The 19,640-nt window shown below is 39.8% G+C and overlaps 1 protein-coding gene across 1 annotated transcript in view; it reads left to right on the forward strand.

Annotated features, from left to right (window-relative positions):
• Window positions 1-19,640, forward strand: part of Adgrv1 (adhesion G protein-coupled receptor V1) — a 546,438-nt gene that overhangs the window by 120,925 nt on the left and 405,873 nt on the right. Inside the window, exons 43-49 of the mRNA XM_041663490.1 lie at window positions 10,295-10,557; window positions 12,988-13,163; window positions 13,659-13,783; window positions 15,761-15,918; window positions 16,013-16,159; window positions 16,463-16,570; window positions 18,145-18,409. Of these exons, the coding sequence (XP_041519424.1) occupies window positions 10,295-10,557; window positions 12,988-13,163; window positions 13,659-13,783; window positions 15,761-15,918; window positions 16,013-16,159; window positions 16,463-16,570; window positions 18,145-18,409 (1,242 nt within the window). The remainder of the gene's footprint in view (window positions 1-10,294; window positions 10,558-12,987; window positions 13,164-13,658; window positions 13,784-15,760; window positions 15,919-16,012; window positions 16,160-16,462; window positions 16,571-18,144; window positions 18,410-19,640) is intronic.

The following is a 19,640-nucleotide window of genomic DNA, read 5'->3' on the forward strand; positions in this document are numbered from 1 at the left end:
CTCTACCTCAACTCTGGGTAGCACTGTATATAGCATATAAACCCTTTTCATCTGAGTAAAAGCTAAATCCGCTATGCAGCACAGTGTGTAGCCTGGAAATATCTCTATGTATGGTGGCGGGAATCTGCCATGCCCTCCTGCCTTTGTACTCCTAGCAGACCCAATCCTGTTGCCTGCCCAGGTGGGGGGGATGCTGAACTGCAGGCATGGTCTCAGCTATGTTTCTCTCATCCCTAAATGGGCACACAAGCACCCAGACCTGAAGTATGTGGTGTGGGCATCAGCCTCAAACATTCATTGGGCATCATGTAGACCCAGAGAGGGTGCTTGTTTGTTTCCTGGATGCCTAGAAATTTTATTAATTACAACACTGCTTGGTTAGTTAGCTCATGCATATTTGTAACTAACCCTTACATCTTAAGTTAATTCATTTCTATTAATCTATGTATCACCACAAGGCTCATGGTTTACCAGTAAGGTTCTCTGGTGTCTGTCTCCTTCAGCCACTACATGATGTCTCTCTGACCCCTCTTTCTTTCTCCCAGCATTCAGTTTAGTTTTCCTACCTATCTCTCTTCTTCCCTGCTGTAGGTCAACACAGTTTTATTCATTACCTAATTAAAGCAACAAATATACAAAATAACATCCCATACCAGTGTCCCTCTCCTAACTTCCCATTATCACCTTCATTTTATTTCTCTTCCTTGTTGTCATCATGTCTTCTTCCTCCTGTAATCCTAATACTCAGAGGGTAGATGCAGGAAGATTATGAGTTCAAGGACATCCTTAGCTTATGTATGAAATACAAGGCCAGCCTGAGCTTCACGAGAGTTTGATTTGAAAAACAGCTAGAGTAAGTGGGTGGGGCAGAAGCTCTGTGGAGGAACATACATAGCATTTAAGAGGACTGATACCTGTGGTCAGGGTTTGCATTGGATTTTTCCAGGGTCCTGACCTCTTATTCAAGAATTAAATAGAATTCACACACATAGCAAAGTAGCAAGGAAGGGTCTTTCAAAAGCAGAGATAGAACAGATTAGAATTCAGTATTAAGACTGATATTACATCACATTCATGAGAGTATTATGGTCTGTTGGGGCATTTGTGTGTGGGGTTTAGGAGAAGGGAGAGTTGGGCATATGGGATGGATACTGTGAGGGGAGATGCTCAGTGGGTTGAGACAGACTTCCCAGTAGCTGAATGCCTCTATCTTCCTTTCCTGCTCCTGATGGGGTGACTGGTCCAGAGATCTATACTCCTTGGAAGTTTTACTGACCATAAAGTTTACCACCATATTAGTGGATCCAAATTCATTGTCTCAGCAGTAAATGGAGATTGTCAGAGTGTTCATTGAGGAAAAATCTACCACAATGAAAATTAGAAGACTAATTGTCACTGTTAGGTTTCAGGATATAACCTGATCCCCAGGATAGCCCAAGATGACTACTGGGGACCCCGTGGCACCTTTTATTTCCCTTTATTTATGTCACTGAGTTTGGCAGCTATTTCTAGGCAGCTGTTCACATTCACAACAGACACACTGAGGACAGGAACACAGAAAGCCATTCCAGTGAATGTCCCATTCAGCTCTGGGATGTCCTTACCTACATCCCAGCAGTGTTTGTGAGATGGTATCTGGACAGCTCTACAACCATGATACTACAGTTTTCCTGAGATGCCATCCACAGATTTTTGGGTAGCAGTAATGGCATGGCATGGATTGTGGTCATGGGTCCCTCCCTTCATGGTGCTGAAGTTGTAATGGAAAGGAATAGAAGTACAGTTCTGAGCACTTTGTGGTACAGGAGGCTTGGTGACATCTTGAATAAACTTTCATATTCCTCATGTTCATATCATCACAAACTATATTAATTAGAAAATATTAATACTATCTGTGTATTTTCCATCTTTCTGTGGCTTTTTTTTTTTTTTGATTTTTCGAGACAGGGTTTCTCCGTAGCTTTTGGTTCCTGTCCTGGAACTAGCTCTTGTAGACCAGGCTGGCCTCGAACTCACAGAGATCCGCCTGCCTCTGCCTCCCGAGTGCTGGGATTAAAGGCGTGCGCCACCACCGCCCGGCTTTCTGTGGCTTTTTAAAAACTCTATTTCTTTTATTTTTATTTTTAATTTTTGGGTTTTTTTTTTTTTGAGACAGGGTTTCTATGTGTTCTTTGGCTGTCCAGGATCTCACTCTGTAGACCATGTTTGCCTGAAACACAAAGAAATCCACCTACCTCTGTGCCCCCAAGTGCTGGGATTAAAGGCATGTGCCACCATACCTGATTATAATTTTTAAGGACTCTCTATCCTTTTTCTTTTCTCTCCCAAGCCTACGTATATTTTAAGCACTCTGTAAGCCATTTATAGGCTTATTTGCTTGAATCTGTCTTTAATGTATATCTCTCTTTTTCTGATCACATAAGTCTTTAATTTGCTAATTGATATAGCTCGGATTAAAGCTGCAGCTTTGGCGGCTAGATCCACCCCACTCCTTGGCTTCCTGAGAGTCTAGCTTCATGGTTGAGCTACTGGTGGGAGTCATGTGTGTGTGTGTGTGTGTGTGTGTGTGTGTGTTTTTAACCACAACTCTGTAAATTTTCTAGATCCATACCACCACCAAGAAGCCTGATGCTGGCTGCTGATGAACACCATTTAAGTGTTGGCAGAGCCTCTTAAAAGAGCTGTGAGGTTTTTGCTGCTAATACTGAGTCAGGAAGTCTCTCTTAAAGGAGCTACACCTCTGCTCGCTGCCAGCAAACAGAACCCACGAGAGACAATGCTGCTACCAAAAAGCCATGCTTAACTCTGTTCTTTTTTGTCTAGAATTCCTTCCTAAGCTCTCTCAGGTTTTATATGGATATAGTTGCACCATGTTGTTGCCATTTGTAGAAGGAGACTGTGCTTTCATTTCTCAGACACCCAGACCCAAATAATCACACAGAAACTATGTTAATTACAACACTGTTTGACCAGTAGCTCAGGCATATTCCTAGCTAGCTCTTATAACTTAAATTAACCCAGACAATGTATATTATTTTACTATATTCTTATGAAATTTGCACAATTTTGATTTTATATGATTATTTAATTATAATATGTGAGATACTTATATAAATTTACTTTTCTTCTGAAATGTATAAGCTACTACCCTAATTTGTAAAGACAGCATTTCATTGACTATTTTTTTAAAATTTTCTGTGTTTATTTTACATCCCAACTGCATTTTTCCTTCCTTCTCTCCTACCATTCCTGTCTCCACATCACCTCTATCCCCCTCCCTCTATCTACTCCTCCTCTGTTTCTGTTCAGAAAGGGGCAGTCCTCCCACGGTTATCAACAAAGTATGGTATATCAAGTTGCAGTAAGAGCAAACACCTCCTCTTTTTTAAGGCTTGGCAAGGCAACCCAGTATGAAGAATAAGTTCCCAAGAACCTCCCAAAGCATTAGGGATAGCCCTTGCTTCCCATTGTTAGGTGTCCCACAAGTAGACCAAGCTACACAGTTGTCACATATATGTAGAGAGCCTATGTTGGTACCATGCAAACTTCTTGGTTGTTGGTTCAGACTCTGTGAGTTTCTATGAGCCCAGGTTAGTTGTTTCTAAGGATTTTCTTGTGATATCCCTGACCCCTCTGGCTCCTACAATCCTTCCTCCCTCTCCTGAGCAGGATTCCCTGAGTGTGGGCTAATGTTTGCTTGTGGGTCTCTGTGTCTGTTTCCATCATTTACTGGATATGGCTCTCTGATGAATGGGCAATCACCAATCTGATCACAGGAGGTGGGCAGCTCAGGCTACCTATCCACTATTGTTAGGAGTCTTAGCTGGGGTCATCCTTGCAGGTTCCTGGGAGTTTTCCTTGCATCAGGTTTCTACCTGACCCTGAAATGCTCCCCACTTCCAGTCATCTTTTTCAGTACTCCCTTCCATCCATCATCCCAATGCAATTTCTGATGTTCCCATCCACACCTGCTCTCTTCTGTAAACATTAGTAATTATTCTAATAATAATTCTCTTCTATTAATCTAACATATATATCTAGAGATCTCTTCTATTTTCACTTCCTAGCGATATCTATGGTCCGCATTCCTCTTTGACTCTCGTTGTTACCTAATTTCTCTATGTGGATTGCAGCATGATTATTATTTACTTAATAGCTGATGTCCACTTATGAGTGAGAATATACCACGTTTGTCTTTCTCCATCAGGGTTACTTCACTCAGCATGATTTTTTTCTAGTTCCATCTATTTGCCTGCAAATATCAAATATCCTGATTTCATTGTTTTTAAATAGATGAATAATACTCCATTGTGTAATTGTGCCACATTTTCTTTAGCCATTCTTCAGTTGAGGGGCATCTAGGTTGTTTCTAGGTTCTGGCTATTACATGTAAAACTTCTGTTAACTTAGTTGACAAAGTGTCTTTGTGGTATGACTGACCATCGTTTGGGTATATGCCCAAGGGTGGAATGACTGGGTCTTGAGGTAGACTGATTCTCAATTTTCTGACAAACTACCATATTGATTTCCAAAATGGCTGTACAAGTTTGAACTCCCACCAGCAGTGGAGGAGTGTTCCCCTTACTCTACATCCTGTCCAGCATGAACTGTCATTTGTGTTTTTGATCTTTACCATTCTGACAGGTGTAAGATGGAATCTCAGAATTCTTTGATTTGCATTTTCTTGATGACTAAGGATATTGAACATTTATTTAGGCTTTTCTCTGCTATTTGAGATTTTTCTGTTGAGAATTTTTTTTTTTAGATTTGTACTCCATTTTTTAAAAATATTTATTTATTTATTATGTATACAATATTCTGTCTGCATCTAAGCCTGCAGGCCAGAAGAGGGCACCAGACCCCTTTACAGATGGTTGTGAGCCACCATGTGGTTGCTGGGAATTGAACTCAGGACCTTTGGAAGAGCAGGCAATGCTCTTAACCTCTGAGCCATCTCTCCAGCCCTTTGTACTCCATCTTTAAATTGGATTATTTAGGTTTTTGATGTCTAGTTTCTTGAGTTCTTTATATATTTTGGAGATCAGACCTCTGTTGGATATAGGGTTGGTGAAGAACTTTCCCCATTCTCTATGCTGTTGTTTTGTTTTTTTTGTTTTTTTTTTTAGCTTGAAATTTTTTTTTATTGAGAAAAGAAGAAAAAAAAAACATAAACAAGAAAACAAGTTTCCACCTCCTCCCAGCCTCCCATTTCCCTCCCCCTCCTCCCACCCTTCTCTCCCTCCTCCCACCCTTCTCCCCCTCCCCCCACTCCCCTCCCCCTCCCTCTCCAGTTCACAGAGCAGTCCGGGTTCCCTGCCTGTGGTAAGTCCTAGGTCCTCCCCCCTCCGTCCATATCTAGGAAGGTGAACATCCAAACTGGCTAGGCTCCCACAAAGCCAGCACATTAAGTAGGATCAAAACCCCATGCCATTTTCCTTGGTGTCTCATCAGCCCTCATTGTTCGCCATGTTCAGAGAGTCCGGTTTTATCCCATGCTTTTTCGGTCACAGTCCAGCTGGCCTTGGTGAGCTCCGCGTAGATCAGCTCCACTGTCTCAGTGGGTGGATGCACCCCTCGTGGTCCCGACTTCTTTGCTCATGTTCTCCCTCCTTCTGCTCCTCATTGGGACCTTGGGAGCTCAGTCCAGTGCTCCTGTGTGGGTCTCTGTCTCTATCTCTATCCATCACCAGATGAAGATTCTATGATGATATGCAAGATATTCGTCAGTATTGCTCTAGGATAGGGTCATTTCAGGTTCCCAATCCTCAGCTGCCCAAGGAACTAACTGGGAACCTCATCTTGGGCACTTGGGAGCCCCTCTAGGGTCATGTCTCTTGCCCACCCTAAAGTGGCTCCCTTAACTAAGAATTGTGGTTCCGTGCTCCCGGACCTACTTAAACTGAGAAGCTTCTGTAAAGCAAAGGACATTGTCACTAAGACACAAAGGCAACCTACTGACTGGGAGAAGATCTTTACCAACCCGCAACAGACAAAGGTCTGATCTCCAAAATATATAGAGAACTCAAGAAACTAGACTTTAAAATGCTAATTAACCCAATTAAAAAATGGGACACTGAACTGAACAGAGAATTCTCAACAGAAGAAGTTCAAATGGCCAAAAGACACTTAAGGTCGTGCTCAACTTCCTTAGCAATCAGGGAAATGCAAATCAAAACAACTTTGAGATATCATCTTACACCTGTCAGAATGGCTAAAGTCAAAAACACCAAGGATAACCTTTGCTGGAGAGGCTGTGGAGGAACGGGTACCCTCATCCATTGCTGGTGGGAATGCATTCTTGTGCAACCACTGTGGAAGTCAGTGTTTCGGTTTCTCAGGAAATTCGGGATCATCTTACCCCTGGACCCAGCAATACCACTCTTGGGAATATACCTAAGAGATGCTCTATCATATGTTTTGTTCTTTTGATGGTATTCTTTGTCTTAGAGAAGCCTTTCAGTTGCATGAGGTCTAATTTATTAATTGTTGAGCTTAGTGTCTATGGTACTAGTATTCTGTTCAGGAAGTTGTCTTTTGTGCCAATGTGTTCAAGACTATTTTCTACCAGGTTCAGAGTATAACTGGGTCTTTGGTCTACCTGAGTTTTGTGTATGAGGATAGATGTGGATCTATTTGCATTCTTCTATATGCTACCATCCAGTTATGCCAGCACCATTTGTTGAAGATGATTTACTTTTTCCATTTAAAAAAATTATACTAAGGCTTCTTTGTCAAAAATCAGGGTGTCCATAGGTATGTTGATTTATGTCTGGGTCTTTGATTAGATTCCATTTATTTAATTGTCTGTTTTTACGTCAATACCGTGCTATTTTGTTTTATTACTATAGTAATGTAGTAGAGCTTGATGTCAGGGATGGTGATACCTCTGGCAGTTTTTTTTTTATTGTACAGGATGTTTTAGCTTTCCTGGGTTTTTTGCTTTTCCATATGAAGTTAAGTATTGTTCTTTCAAGATCCATAACAATTGTATTGGAATTTGGATGGGGATTGCATTGAATCTGTAGATTGATTTTGGTAAGATGGCCATTTTTATTATGTTAATCCTTCCAATCCATGAGCATGGGTGGTCTTTCCATCTTTTAATAGATTCTCCAGTTTCTTTCTTCAAAAACTTGAAGTTCTTTCCATACAGGTCTTTCACTTGCTTGGTTAGAGATACCCCAAGATATTTTATGTTATTTGTGGCTATTGTGAGGGGTGTTTCTTATTTAGAATGGGTCAATTTTGTGTCACCCAGGGTAGACTTGAACAAAAAGAGGTCTATCCGCTTTTATCATTTATATATAAGAGGGCTACTGATTGTTTTGTGTTAATCTTGTATCCTGCCACATTACTAAAGGTGTTTCTCAGCTGCAGGAGTTCCCTGGTCGAATTTGGGGTCACTTATGTACACTATCACTATACACAATTATGTATACTTGATTCATCTGCAAGCAGTAGTACTTTGATTTTTTTTCTTTTCCAATTTTTATCCCTCTTCTCATTTAGTGGTCTTATTGTTCTCGCTAGAACTTAAAGTACTATATTGAATAGATATGGAGAGAGTGAACAGCGTGTATTTTTGTGGTATTGCTTTGTGTTTCTCTCCATTTAATTTGATGTTGACTGTTGGCTTGCTGTATATTACTTTTATTGTGTTTCTAATATCTCCAAGACTTTTATCATGAAGGGGTGTCAGAGTTTGTCAAAGACTTTTTCAGCATCAAATGAGATGATCATGTTTTTCATCTTTCATTTTGTTTGTATGGTGGATTACATCGAGATATTTTTGTATTTTGTACTGTCTTTGCATCACCAGGATAAAGTCCACTTGATTATGGTGGATGATGTGTGTTCTTGGATTCAGTTTGCCAGTATTTTATTGAGTATTTTTTCATCAATGTTCATAAGGGAAATTGGTCTGTAATTTTCATTCTTTGATGAGTATTTGTGTAGTTTGGGCATCATGGTAACTGTAGCCTCATAAAAAGAATTTGGCAATGTTCTTTTTGTTTCGGTTTTGTAGAATAACTTGAGGCGTGATGTTATTAACTCTTATTTGATGTTCTAGTAGAATTCTGCACTGAAACTATCCAGCCCATGGGTTTTATTTGGTTGGGAGACTGTTGATGACTATTTCTATTTTCTTAGGAGTTATAGGCCTGTTTAAATTGTTTATCTGATATTGATTCAATTTTTGATAAGTGGTATCTATTAAGAAATTTGTCCGACTTTTTTAGATTTTCCAACTTTAGGGAGTGCAGGGATGATTGATTCTCTTGATTTCCTCAGTGTCTGTGTTATGTCCATTTTTTTCAGTTCGGATTTTGTTAATTTGGATATTCTCTCTCTGCCTTTTAGTTAGTTTGGTTATCTTGTTGATTTTCTCAAAGAACCAACTCCTTGTTTCATTGATTCTTTGTATTCTCTTTGTTTCTATTTTATATTAATTTCAGTCCTCAGTTTGATTCTTTCCTGCCATCCACTCCTCTTAGATGTGTTTGCTTTTTTGTCTGAAGCTTTCAGGTGTTCATTTTGTTAAGTCATTAGTATGAGATTTCTACAAATTCTTTATGCAAGCCGTTAGTGCTATGAACTTTCCTCTTAGCACTGCATTCATTATGTTCCATAAGTCTGGGCATGTTGTACATTCATTTCCATTGACTTCTAGGAAATCTTTAATTTCTTTCTTATTTCTTACTTGACCTAGTGATGATTCAGTTGAGCATTATTCAGTTTCCATGAGTTTGTAGGCTGTAAATCATGAATTCTAATTGGTCTTAATAATAAAAACTCATAGTCAGCTAACAGAGGATGAAAGCTGAAGGATCAGAGAAGCAACACAGCCAGCTGCTAGAGTGTTCTTACCTCTACCAATGTCCAAATCAAAGGGACAATTTTGTCCTCGAACTACATCCTCAGAATGACTGCGTCCTCAGTCTGCATCTGTCTTTCCAAAACCTCAGACTGTGCTGTGCTCCTGTGTCCTCCCACCTACATTCCTCTCTCCACCCAGCCACATCACTCCCCTCTCCACCTCGCTAGTCCTGGGATTAAAAGCATGTGACCCCAAGTGCTAGGATCACCTTTGTGTGAGCTCTGTTTCTCTTTTAGACTGGGTCAATTTTGTGTCACCCAGGATAGACTTGAACAAACAGAGGTCTGTCTGCTTCTGTCTCTGGAGTGCTGGGTTTAAAGGTGTGTGCCACCACTGCCTGGCCAGTATGGTTGACTACTGTGACTGGCTCTGAGTTCTGATCTTCAGGCAAGCTTTATTTGTTAGCTCATCAACAAAACATCACCACAGTATGCTTTCTGTGATTTGTGGTAGTGTTGAATTCTAACTTTAAGGAATGGTGATCCAATAAGATAGAGAGATTTATTCCAATCTTTTTGTGTTTGTTGAGATTTGCTTTGTGACTGATTATGTGATCAATTTTAGAGAAGATTTCATGAAGTGCTGAGAAGTTTGTGTTTGGGTGTCATGTTCTATAGATATCTGTCAAGCCCTCTAAGCTGTAGCATCTGTTAATTTCATTATTTCTCTATTGATTTTCTATCTGGCAGACCTGTCCATTGATGAGAGTGAGGTGTTGAAGTCTCCCACTGTTAGTGTGTGGGGTTTGATGTGTGATGTAAGTTTTAGTGATTTTTTTTACATATGTAGCTGCCCTTGTATTTGGGGCACCAATGTTCAGAATTGAGACTTCTTCTTGATGGATTTTTTAAAAAAGATTTATTTATTTATTTATTTATTTATTATGTATACAACATTCTGCCTCCATGTAAGCCCACACTCTAGAGGAGGGTGCCAGATCTCATTACAGATGGTTGTGAGCCACCATGTGGTTGCTGGGAATTGAACTCAGGACCTTTGGAAGAGCAGCCAGTGCTCTTTACCACTGAGCCATCTCTCCAGCCCTGGATTTTTTTTTTTGTGATGAACATAAAATGTCCTTCTCCATCTCTTTTGATTAATTTTAGTTTGCAGTCTACATATTCACACACCATGACGTGTGCTCTCCCCACCTAACAAATGAATATAAAAATAAGCATAAGACTAGTTGCAACTGTCTTCCTGGCTTGTGCCACAGTTCTGCTCCCTTCTAGGTTCTGAACTTCTATGGAGCACCTGTGCATATTCTGTTAGAGTTTCTGTAACGTGGGGATAGTAAAATGGCTATGGTGAGAACTGAGTGATTGATGATTAAACAATCCATTGTGAACGCACTGTCTTTAGGATTTGTAACACATCTGTTCTTCAGTTACCTCCTGAATATTTTTGTTTCAACAGCTTGGATTACTGTACTTGCGAATGATGATGGTCCCGGGGTTCTGTCCTTTAACAACACTGGGCACATTTTCCTCAGAGAACCAACGTCTTTCTACGTTCAAGAGAGTGTTGCTGTGTTACTCATCATTCGGGAGCCTGCACAAGGTCTGTTTGGAACGGTGGCAGTTCAGTATGTTGTGACGGAAGTCAACTCTTCAACAGAATCTAAGGATCTGATTCCTTCCAAAGGCTTTATTGTTCTAGAGGAAGGTGTTCGGGCCAAGGTAGAGTATGAATCTTTAATATCATTAATGAGAACTGAAGATTATATTTAGTATTTTAAAATAATTTTCTTAGAAATGTGCTACAAGTTCTCAAGAAACAAAGCAAAGTGCAACCAAACAAAAACTCTCTTAATGGAGCTAAACAAAGGCACTAGAGTGCGGGGCTCGCATTACAGTGTTGTAAAGTGTACACAGAGGTGGGGGGGGCGGACATTTACTGTTGATATGGTAGGGGAGTGTGGGAGAATAAAATGTGTGGTTCACAGCCGGGCGGTGGTGGCGCATGCCTTTAATCCCAGCACTCGGGAGGCAGAGGCAGGCGGATCTCTTGTGAGTTCAAGGCCAGCCTGGTCTACAAGAGCTAGTTCCGGGACCAGCACCAAAGAAACCCTGTCTTGAATGCCCCCCCCCCCGAAAAAAAATGTGTGGTTCACATTTTAGAAATTATACCCATAAATGGTATTCTTCCTTTTTACTGTCTGTAAGAACATAAGCTAAAGGAAACTTCCATCCTTGTCTGTTTGCCGCATTTTAGTGAACAGGCATAACTGCTTGCTCTGGACTACAGATACAAATACAGAAATCGGAGCAGTTGAGAACAATGCTGGATTTGAAATTAGTTATGAATGCAATCTATACTCAAAAACAAAACAAAACTCATATACCTTCCACCCTTCCTTTTCTGTAAATACTAACATTTTATGGTTTGGGGTACTCAATTTTATTAAAAACATCTTCTTTAGATTTATTTTATTTTTATGTTTCTGGGTGTTCTTCTATATATATGTGTGTGTACCACATGTATGCCTGGTGCTTTGGAGATCTGAAGGGAGGCATTTGATCTTTTGGAAATAAAATTACAGATGGTTGTGAGCTGCCATGTGGTTGCTGAGAATTGAACCCACATCCTCTGGAAGAGCAGCCAATGCTCTTACCCACTTGTGCCATCTCTCTACCCCCTCAACTTTGAATTTTTAGGTACAGTTAAAAATACTTGATTACATTAAATTACACATCTGAGAGCCAAACACAGCACTACATGAGTTTACCGACAGTGATTTCACATTAGAGTTCACCTGCTAACTGAAGGGGTCTCTGTCTTCTGTGCTGTAGGTTGGACTCAGGGTCTTTTGACTGCTGTCTAACTCAGCTACATCCTCAGTCCTTTTGTGTTCCTGTCAACTTCAGCATTGTTTTCCAAGTTCAGTATTTTTATGTTCTTGAAAATCTAAAATCCTTGATTGATTGTTTAGAGATCACCCCAATTTTAAAATGCTGTAAAAGTTTAAAGCCTAAGAGCTTTGTGAATATGCTGTGACTTTTTTTTCACATTTTCTACTTTTAGAAAGCATTCTTTTATATTTCAAATGATATCTTATTTTTACCTTTCCTTATATCTCTTTTTATAACTTTAAGTTACTTTGATATGTTCAGTAGAAATACTAACTGGTAGAACAAATTAAACAAATTTTGAACAAACTTAACAATTTCCCATGTTTTAATTTTAAAATGTAAGCTGTATGGTATCCAGTCACTAAGCAAGGGGTAAATGACTTTAAAGATACATGTGTGCACATATAACCACCACTCATAGAAGTTAAATAACGGCCACCCAGAAGCCTCTGTTTCTGTCCTTAGGACTTTCCAAAGAATGCAGCTTTCTAACTTTTCAAGTTAAGAGTCCCTTTGCCTGGTCATTTGCTCTGTGTAGATGGGATCGTGCTGTAGTTATGTTGATGTCATCCACAGGGCACTGTGGGAGCACGTGATTGCTCCCTATCTGTAGCTGGTTCTTTCCCATTACTGTGCTGGTTCCACTGCTGAGATTACAGAACATTTGATTAGTTCTAGTTTGCACCCACTCTGCTTGTCATTGCTTCTTGACAGCCATTTACAGATTGGGATGAGGTTAATGAAATTATGTAGCCTGGATAGGACAAAAGGTCACAGAATCAGCTCATGCAAACTAACATTGTAGTCAGTTTTTGATTTGTTTTGAAAATTTAAGAAAGATTTATTTTTATTTTAAAATTATGCATATGTATTGCTCTGTATGTGTCTGTGGGCCAGACGAGGGCATCAAAGTTTCTGGGTCTAGGGTTATGGGCAGCTGTGGACTCCCTGATGTGGGTGCTGGGATTAAGTTTGGGTACTCTGGAATACACAGCAGGAACTCTGGCACCATCTCTCCATCCCCAATCACTGTCATTGCCATCAACTCTTGCTTTTCAGACACTTTAGGGCAGCAGATCACAGGGTTGAAAATCCCCAAGGAAGTAACTTAAAGCAATTGGAGTCATCAAAAGAATCAAATGTAAATAGAAGTCATGTTTTAAAACACATGTTGTCAAAATGTTTAGTAAATTTTCCACATGTTTGTTTTGAGAAGAATGATATTGTAGTAACTTTATTTTTTCATTTTGTTTCCAGGCCCTGCACATCTCTGCCATATTAGACACAGAACCAGAAATGGATGAGCATTATGTCTGTACCCTGTTTAACCCAACTGGAGGCGCTAGACTAGGGACCCATGTTCAAACCCTGATAACAATTCTGCAAAACCAGGCCCCTTTGGGGCTATTTAGTATTGCTGCCATTGAGAATAGGTATGGGCTGTACAACACATTGCCATTTTGAAGCAAAATAGGAGATGTAGAAGAAAACTAATTTCTGTGAAGTTTTTAAATGTCTGGGAGTGGACAAATATTTTCATTTCATAAAATAAGTAAGGGATGTAACTTTATTAATAAGCTAAACATTACTTACTTCATGTATTTCTCATCAGATAACTGAGTTATGTGAGAAGAGATTTCAGAATGGCAACATTGTTTGACTATATATTGCAATGTGATAGACGTTTAATCATTGTTATGATAAGACCATTGGAGTGTTACATTTGTATTTTTTATTTAAAAATATCCATCAGTGAATATTTTGGAATACTAGAGTCTAGTCTCTACAGTGCATAAATTTGTGGGTCTCATTAAGGGTATACAAACTTTACTGAGTAATAATCTGGCAGTGTATATGTATGTTGAATATTTAAATATTTAATATTTATACTTTTTCTGCTCTCCAAAATCCATTTGTTTCTCTTTTAGTGCTACCTCTATAGATGTTGAAGAATCCAACAGGAGTGTATACCTCAATGTCTCACGTACGAATGGCCTTGACTTGCCTGTGAGTGTGCAGTGGGAGACAGTGTCTGAAACAGCTTTTGGCATGAGTACGTTTAGCTTTATTTCCATGAACTGTATATTACTGGTCTATTGCCAACAGAACAGGACTTGATTCTATTATTGTATCCACAATATTTATTGTGCATTTCATCTTGCAAAGCTTAGAATTTAGACATTGCTAGAAATAAATATAGGAAATAAAAATAAATTTGCATTGCAAATGATAATAATGCTTTAAAGGGGAAATTGGAAGTAGTAAATGTGAGGGCTGAAGAGATGGATCCATAGTTAAGAGTATTTAATTCTCTTCTAAAGGATCTGGGTTTTGTTCCTAGCACCCATGTTAGGAAGCTCACAACTGCCTGTAACTCCAGATTCAGGGGATTTGACACCCTCTTCTGACATCTATGGGCACCCATACATGGCATATATTCAAACAAACACACATATGCACATAAAATAAAAATACTAGCTGAGTACTTTCAAAGAGAATCAATGTTTGAATGAAGACTGACTGATGAATGGAGATTGGATACAAGAACTAGACAGGAAGAATTTGGAGACAGTAGTGACAGGCTGCTAAGACATCTAAGAGAAGGCATTGGATGACAGTGAACAGAGGTAAGAGAGAATATTGCTCTTCATTAGTTAGGTGAGGCTAGGTCATTAAAGAACTTGAAAAATAGTTCTTGGATGCTAATGTTCATCCTAGGCTTACTGAAAAGATATGAACAAAAATGGTGTGGTATGACCATATTTATATTTTATAGATATTGTCTTAATGTCATGGAGGGAATTGTTTGTATAGAAGGGAAGAAAGGATGCAGACTAATGACCAGGGAGTGTAGTAGGAGGCCACTTGTTCATTTCCTGGCTGCCCAGACTCCCAAAATAATCACACGTAAACTATGTTATTTGCAGTATTCTTTGATCAATAGCTTAAATAATGATTCCTCATTAATTAGGGGTTTTAAAATACAAAATTATAGCTATTTGATAAAACCATGAAGTGATTTGACGTAAGTGAGTCTGCAAAAATATTCTGAAGTCTGTTTCTAAAGTAGAACCCAAGAAACCATTGGATGAGCAGACATTTAGAAATGTGAGATTAAGTTTGGTAGTACCATTAGCATGTTTATGTAAGACATATTTATCATTTTCAAATTTCAGCTGTCCTTTGACAGTTTTTGAGAGAAGTTATTTTAGCATGTTTCTCTTTAAAATATTTACTTAGCATTTAGTTTTGAATGCACTTGGAAAAGATTGTAGGATATAGATCAAATATCACTACTTTAAAAAGTTATTTTTAGATACTGTTTTCAAGCTTCCGAGTGTCTATTCACTTGAACATGCAGCGTGTGTGCGTGCATGCGCGTGCTCACACACACACACACACACACACACACAGGCCCACACTCACACAGGCATATAGGCACAGAGCTCACAGACACACATGCACACAGGCACATAGGCTCACAGGCACACAGGTACACATGCACACACATACACACACCAGCACCCATGCGCACAGGCACACATGCACACATACATAGGCATACATGCACACACATGGACACAGATGCACACAGGCACACCTAAACAAAGGCACATATGCACACACATGAACACACATAGCACACATGCACACAGACACAGGCACACAAACACAGGCACACATACACACATGCACACACATGAATACACATATAAGCACATAGGCACATAGGCACACATGCACACAGATGGACACAGATGCACATAGGCACACATACATAAAGACACAGATGCACACAGATGCACACACATGAACACACACAGCACATAGGCACACATGCACACAGATAGACATGCACACAGTTGCACACAGGCACATATACACACAGGCACACATGCACACAGACACACACAATCACCATCATTTTCTTTCTGATATGCTCACTAGTTTCTTTACATGATATGTCAAATGAGATAAGGTTCAAGTGTGATTATATACCCATAAGTAATGATTTATCTTATTGTTTTAGGGGGAGTGGACGTTGTCTTTTCTGTATTTCAAAGCTTGTTTGACCAGACTGCATCTGGCTGGTGTTTCTTTACTGTCGAAGATTCAGTGTATGGTGTAATGTTAAGAAAATCATCCTTAGCTGTTTACCGATGGCAAGGGACTTTCGTTCCAGTTGAGGTAAACATCACTTTTTGCTTTATGGTACACAAAATAAAATGGATGCAAAAATTTTGATATAGCATTAATTGTTAATATCATTTGTACTTCCTAGGATTTCAATATACAAAGTCCTAAAACTTGTGAGGCCTTTAATATTGGTGTTTCTCCCTACCTTGTCATTACTCACGGGGAGAGAAATGGAGAAAAGCCTTCAATTAATAGTGTGTACACACTCACTTCTGGACTCAAATTATTCCTGGTAAAACATTTTTAATTTTTCTGTAGATTCTTTACTTAAGTGCAATTCAAATTCATAAGATTAATCAAAATGGAAGGTGAAATATGTTCTACTTTAAAGTAAAAATGAACTATTTTGCAATTGATCCACATTGTAGCAAATGTCTTAATTCAAGGCATTTTTTGACTTCCGTTTAGACTTAGGAATGCATAACCTATAAATTAAACTCATTCTCAGATCATAGGGTGGTACTAATGCCTGCTGCTATTGCGTCCCGTTGCTCCATTACTAAGACCTTTAATGTTTATTCCCACTCATCTGCAGGTCCAGACAATCATCATTTCTGGAAGCTGTCAAGTACGACATTTCACCTCAGGCAGTCAAGATTATTTCATCATTGCAAGTCAAAGAAATGATTCTGAGTTAACTCAGGTGCGATTCTCTTGATGTGAAATTTCTCTCTTCTAAAGCATGCTAATAAAATCTGTTCCTTTATGGTCTGTAGGATTTGTGTAACAAAAGCATGATTTGGTGGTGGTAGTGTGAAATCATACTGAGTGGTTTTTGAACATACATAGTTAGTTTTTGAAGACTAGGGTTAAAATAGATTTTCTTGAGGAGATAGAGCAAATCTAATAATAGTACGAGCATTTGACTAGAGTCTAATTGAGTTGGGAATCACTATGGATTGGAATCACCACTCAACAGGTGTCACTAAAGCTTCTGACTCACATTGCGAGTGGGCATTCGGGTCCCGCCACCCATCTCACACTGCTCTGGCACTGACATCTTGTCATCTCAGTGCTTGCCTGGTGTTTCTTTGTCACTCAGGCTTCCGTACATGCTTGTTAGCTCTTTGTTTCCAGCCAGGGGCTCTCCTGCAATGCAGTCGACTAGAAGGAAGCTTACTACTTCCCACAGCACTCGAAATCCAGCCTCATTCTCCTTCCCATCACTGTGGGGCATGACTGTGGAAGCCTGGCCTCTCACACCAATGCCCTTCTTGCCTTCATGGGCTCTCATCATTTCCCATGCTGCCCTTTCCCTCTCATAGGGATTATTACAGTGAGCATCATATTCAAATCCTGCCCAGTTTAAAGAGAAAACTCTCCTCCCTAATACTTTCTTTCTCTCTCTGTGATGTGAAGAAATCTCCCCTTCCTTGGCCTGAGTTCCACTGTCAACTTGACAGAATCAAGATAAGGTTAGCCTTTGGGTGAGACTGTGAGGAATTATATAGATTAGGTCACCTTCCGTCCAGCAGCACCGTTCCACAGGCTGCAATTCTGGAGGAAACAGAAAAGGAAAAGGTGCCATGAGCATCATTTCCGTCTGCTGGCTGTGGATGCAGTGTGACCCGCGGCTCCAGTTCCCACTACCGCGCGTTCCCCACTGTGGAGAGGCTCTACCCTAGAACTTTGAGCTGTGATCAACTCCTCCTGCCCTGCAGGTGCTTCTCTTTAGTGCTTTATCATAACAAGAAGATAACTAGTTAATATGGCCTCTCATGCACGCCGATGGTGACTGAGCTGTGGGTTTTTTGGTATTGTGTGTGTCCTTGAGGTGACTGCACTTGGCAGTCCACATACCTCAGACTTGAAACATCTTTTTTCTAATTCTCTAATTGGATGTCTCTGTATTCTGTTGTTTGAAATCTGGTGAAGAAATCAAGGCATCAAGGATTTTGTATTTTAAACTTAGTTCACTTTTCTTCTAATTTTTTTTCTACTGCCAAAACCTCTCTATATTTTATACTGATCTCTTCTCTAATAACTTCTCTTTTATTCATTGCGCGTGCAAGCGCGTGCACACACACACATATACACACACAGAAAAGAGGGATGGAGAAAGAAATGGGGGGGGGGGGCTCGGTTTTATTGCGTTTTTATTATCACTAAACTCCTAACTAAAGAGAAGGTCAGGAGTGTGGGCCTATGACCCTCTTAAATTGCCACAGGTGCTGAATTCTGGGTCGTAAGAGCTTTGTGTTTGGACTTTTCCTGCAGGTCTTCCGATGGAATGGAAGCATCTTTGTCTTACATCAGAGGTTGCCTGTCCAAGGTGTCCTGGACATGGCCTTGTTCAGCAGAGGAGGCTCTCTCTTCTTAGCCGTTTCCCAGGCCAACATCCAACGAAATGCCCTTTTATTCACGTGGTCTGGCAGTCGGTTTATTAACTTTGAAGACGTGCCGGTCAGCGGGATTACACAAGTGGAGGCTTTGGCTTCAGGCGATGATGTTTACTTAGTTTTTGCCAAAAATACCTTTTTAGGTGAGGAAATATGGTGCTTGTAATGTATCTACAGTTACAACTGAAACCATATAGCTTATGCTGTCTGTTTTATGTAAGATGTTATCTTTTGATGAGTAGTAGACTTTCTTGATTGAAAGCAGTAAAGTCAGTTAGAAATACATTTTACCAAAAAAGACTTTATACCTGTGACCATGTGCTGTGCTGAACCACCTAGACTTTATGCCTGTGACCATGTGCTGTTCTGAACCACCTAGACTTCATACCTGTGATTGTGTGCTGTTCTGAACCACTGTACTCTTTGAATTTGTGATAGTGTGCTGTTCTGAACCACCTAGACTTTGTACCTGTGATCGTGTGCTGTTCTGAGCCACTATTTTAAACTTAAATTCCTATAAGATGAGGAGTAGATGGGTAATGTAAAAAAGTATATAAAGATTTTATAAGTCAGTCTTCCAAAAGTTATAATTTTCTATGACTGTGCTTGGAGTGTCATGGGAAATATATAGAACAGATAGTGTCTAGTGACTTTTTATAAAACTGATTCAGAATGCAATCTGCATAAGAGTACACATTTCATCCCTTTCTTTCTTGTGGTGTGTCTCAGTGTGTGTGCTTCATGTGACAGAACATGGCTCCTGGTGTGTCTTAGTGTGTGTGCTTCATGTGACAGAACACGTCTCCTGCTGTGTCTTAGTGTGTGTGTATGCTTCATGTGACAGACATGTCTCTTGGTGTGCCTTAGTGTGTGTGTGCTTTATGTGACAGAGCATGTCTCCTGGTGTGTCTTGGTGCATATGTGCTTCATGTGACAGAATATGTCTCTCTGTGTGTCTCAGTGTGTATGTACTGATATTTTATTTGTATTTTAATAAAAAAAAGCTTGTCTGAAGTTCAGAGAGTAAAATTGCTGCCCTGGTCAGTCTTACACACCAGGCAGTGGTGACCCAATTTTAATCCCAGTAGTCACACTAGTTTGCCATGGAAACCAGACAGTAGTGGTCCATGCCTTTAATCCCAGCAGTAGAGAAGAATTCAAGATGGGGGAGACAACTCTGAGACACAGTCTTATTCTGAGATTCCTGGAAGCAGGATCACCATTTCAGACTGAGGTAGAGGTAAGAGCCTGTGGCTGGCTGTTTTCTTTTCTGACCTTCAGGTTGAACCCCAGTTTCTGTCTCTGGGTTTTTAAAAACTGTGCAACAAGTGTATGTGTGCTTCATGTGACAGAACATGTCTTCTGGTGTGTCTT

This window comes from Microtus oregoni, unplaced genomic scaffold (assembly GCF_018167655.1).
Source record: "Microtus oregoni isolate MIOR12 unplaced genomic scaffold, Mior012 000014F_ref0000157, whole genome shotgun sequence".
Taxonomy (NCBI): Eukaryota; Metazoa; Chordata; class Mammalia; order Rodentia; family Cricetidae; genus Microtus; species Microtus oregoni.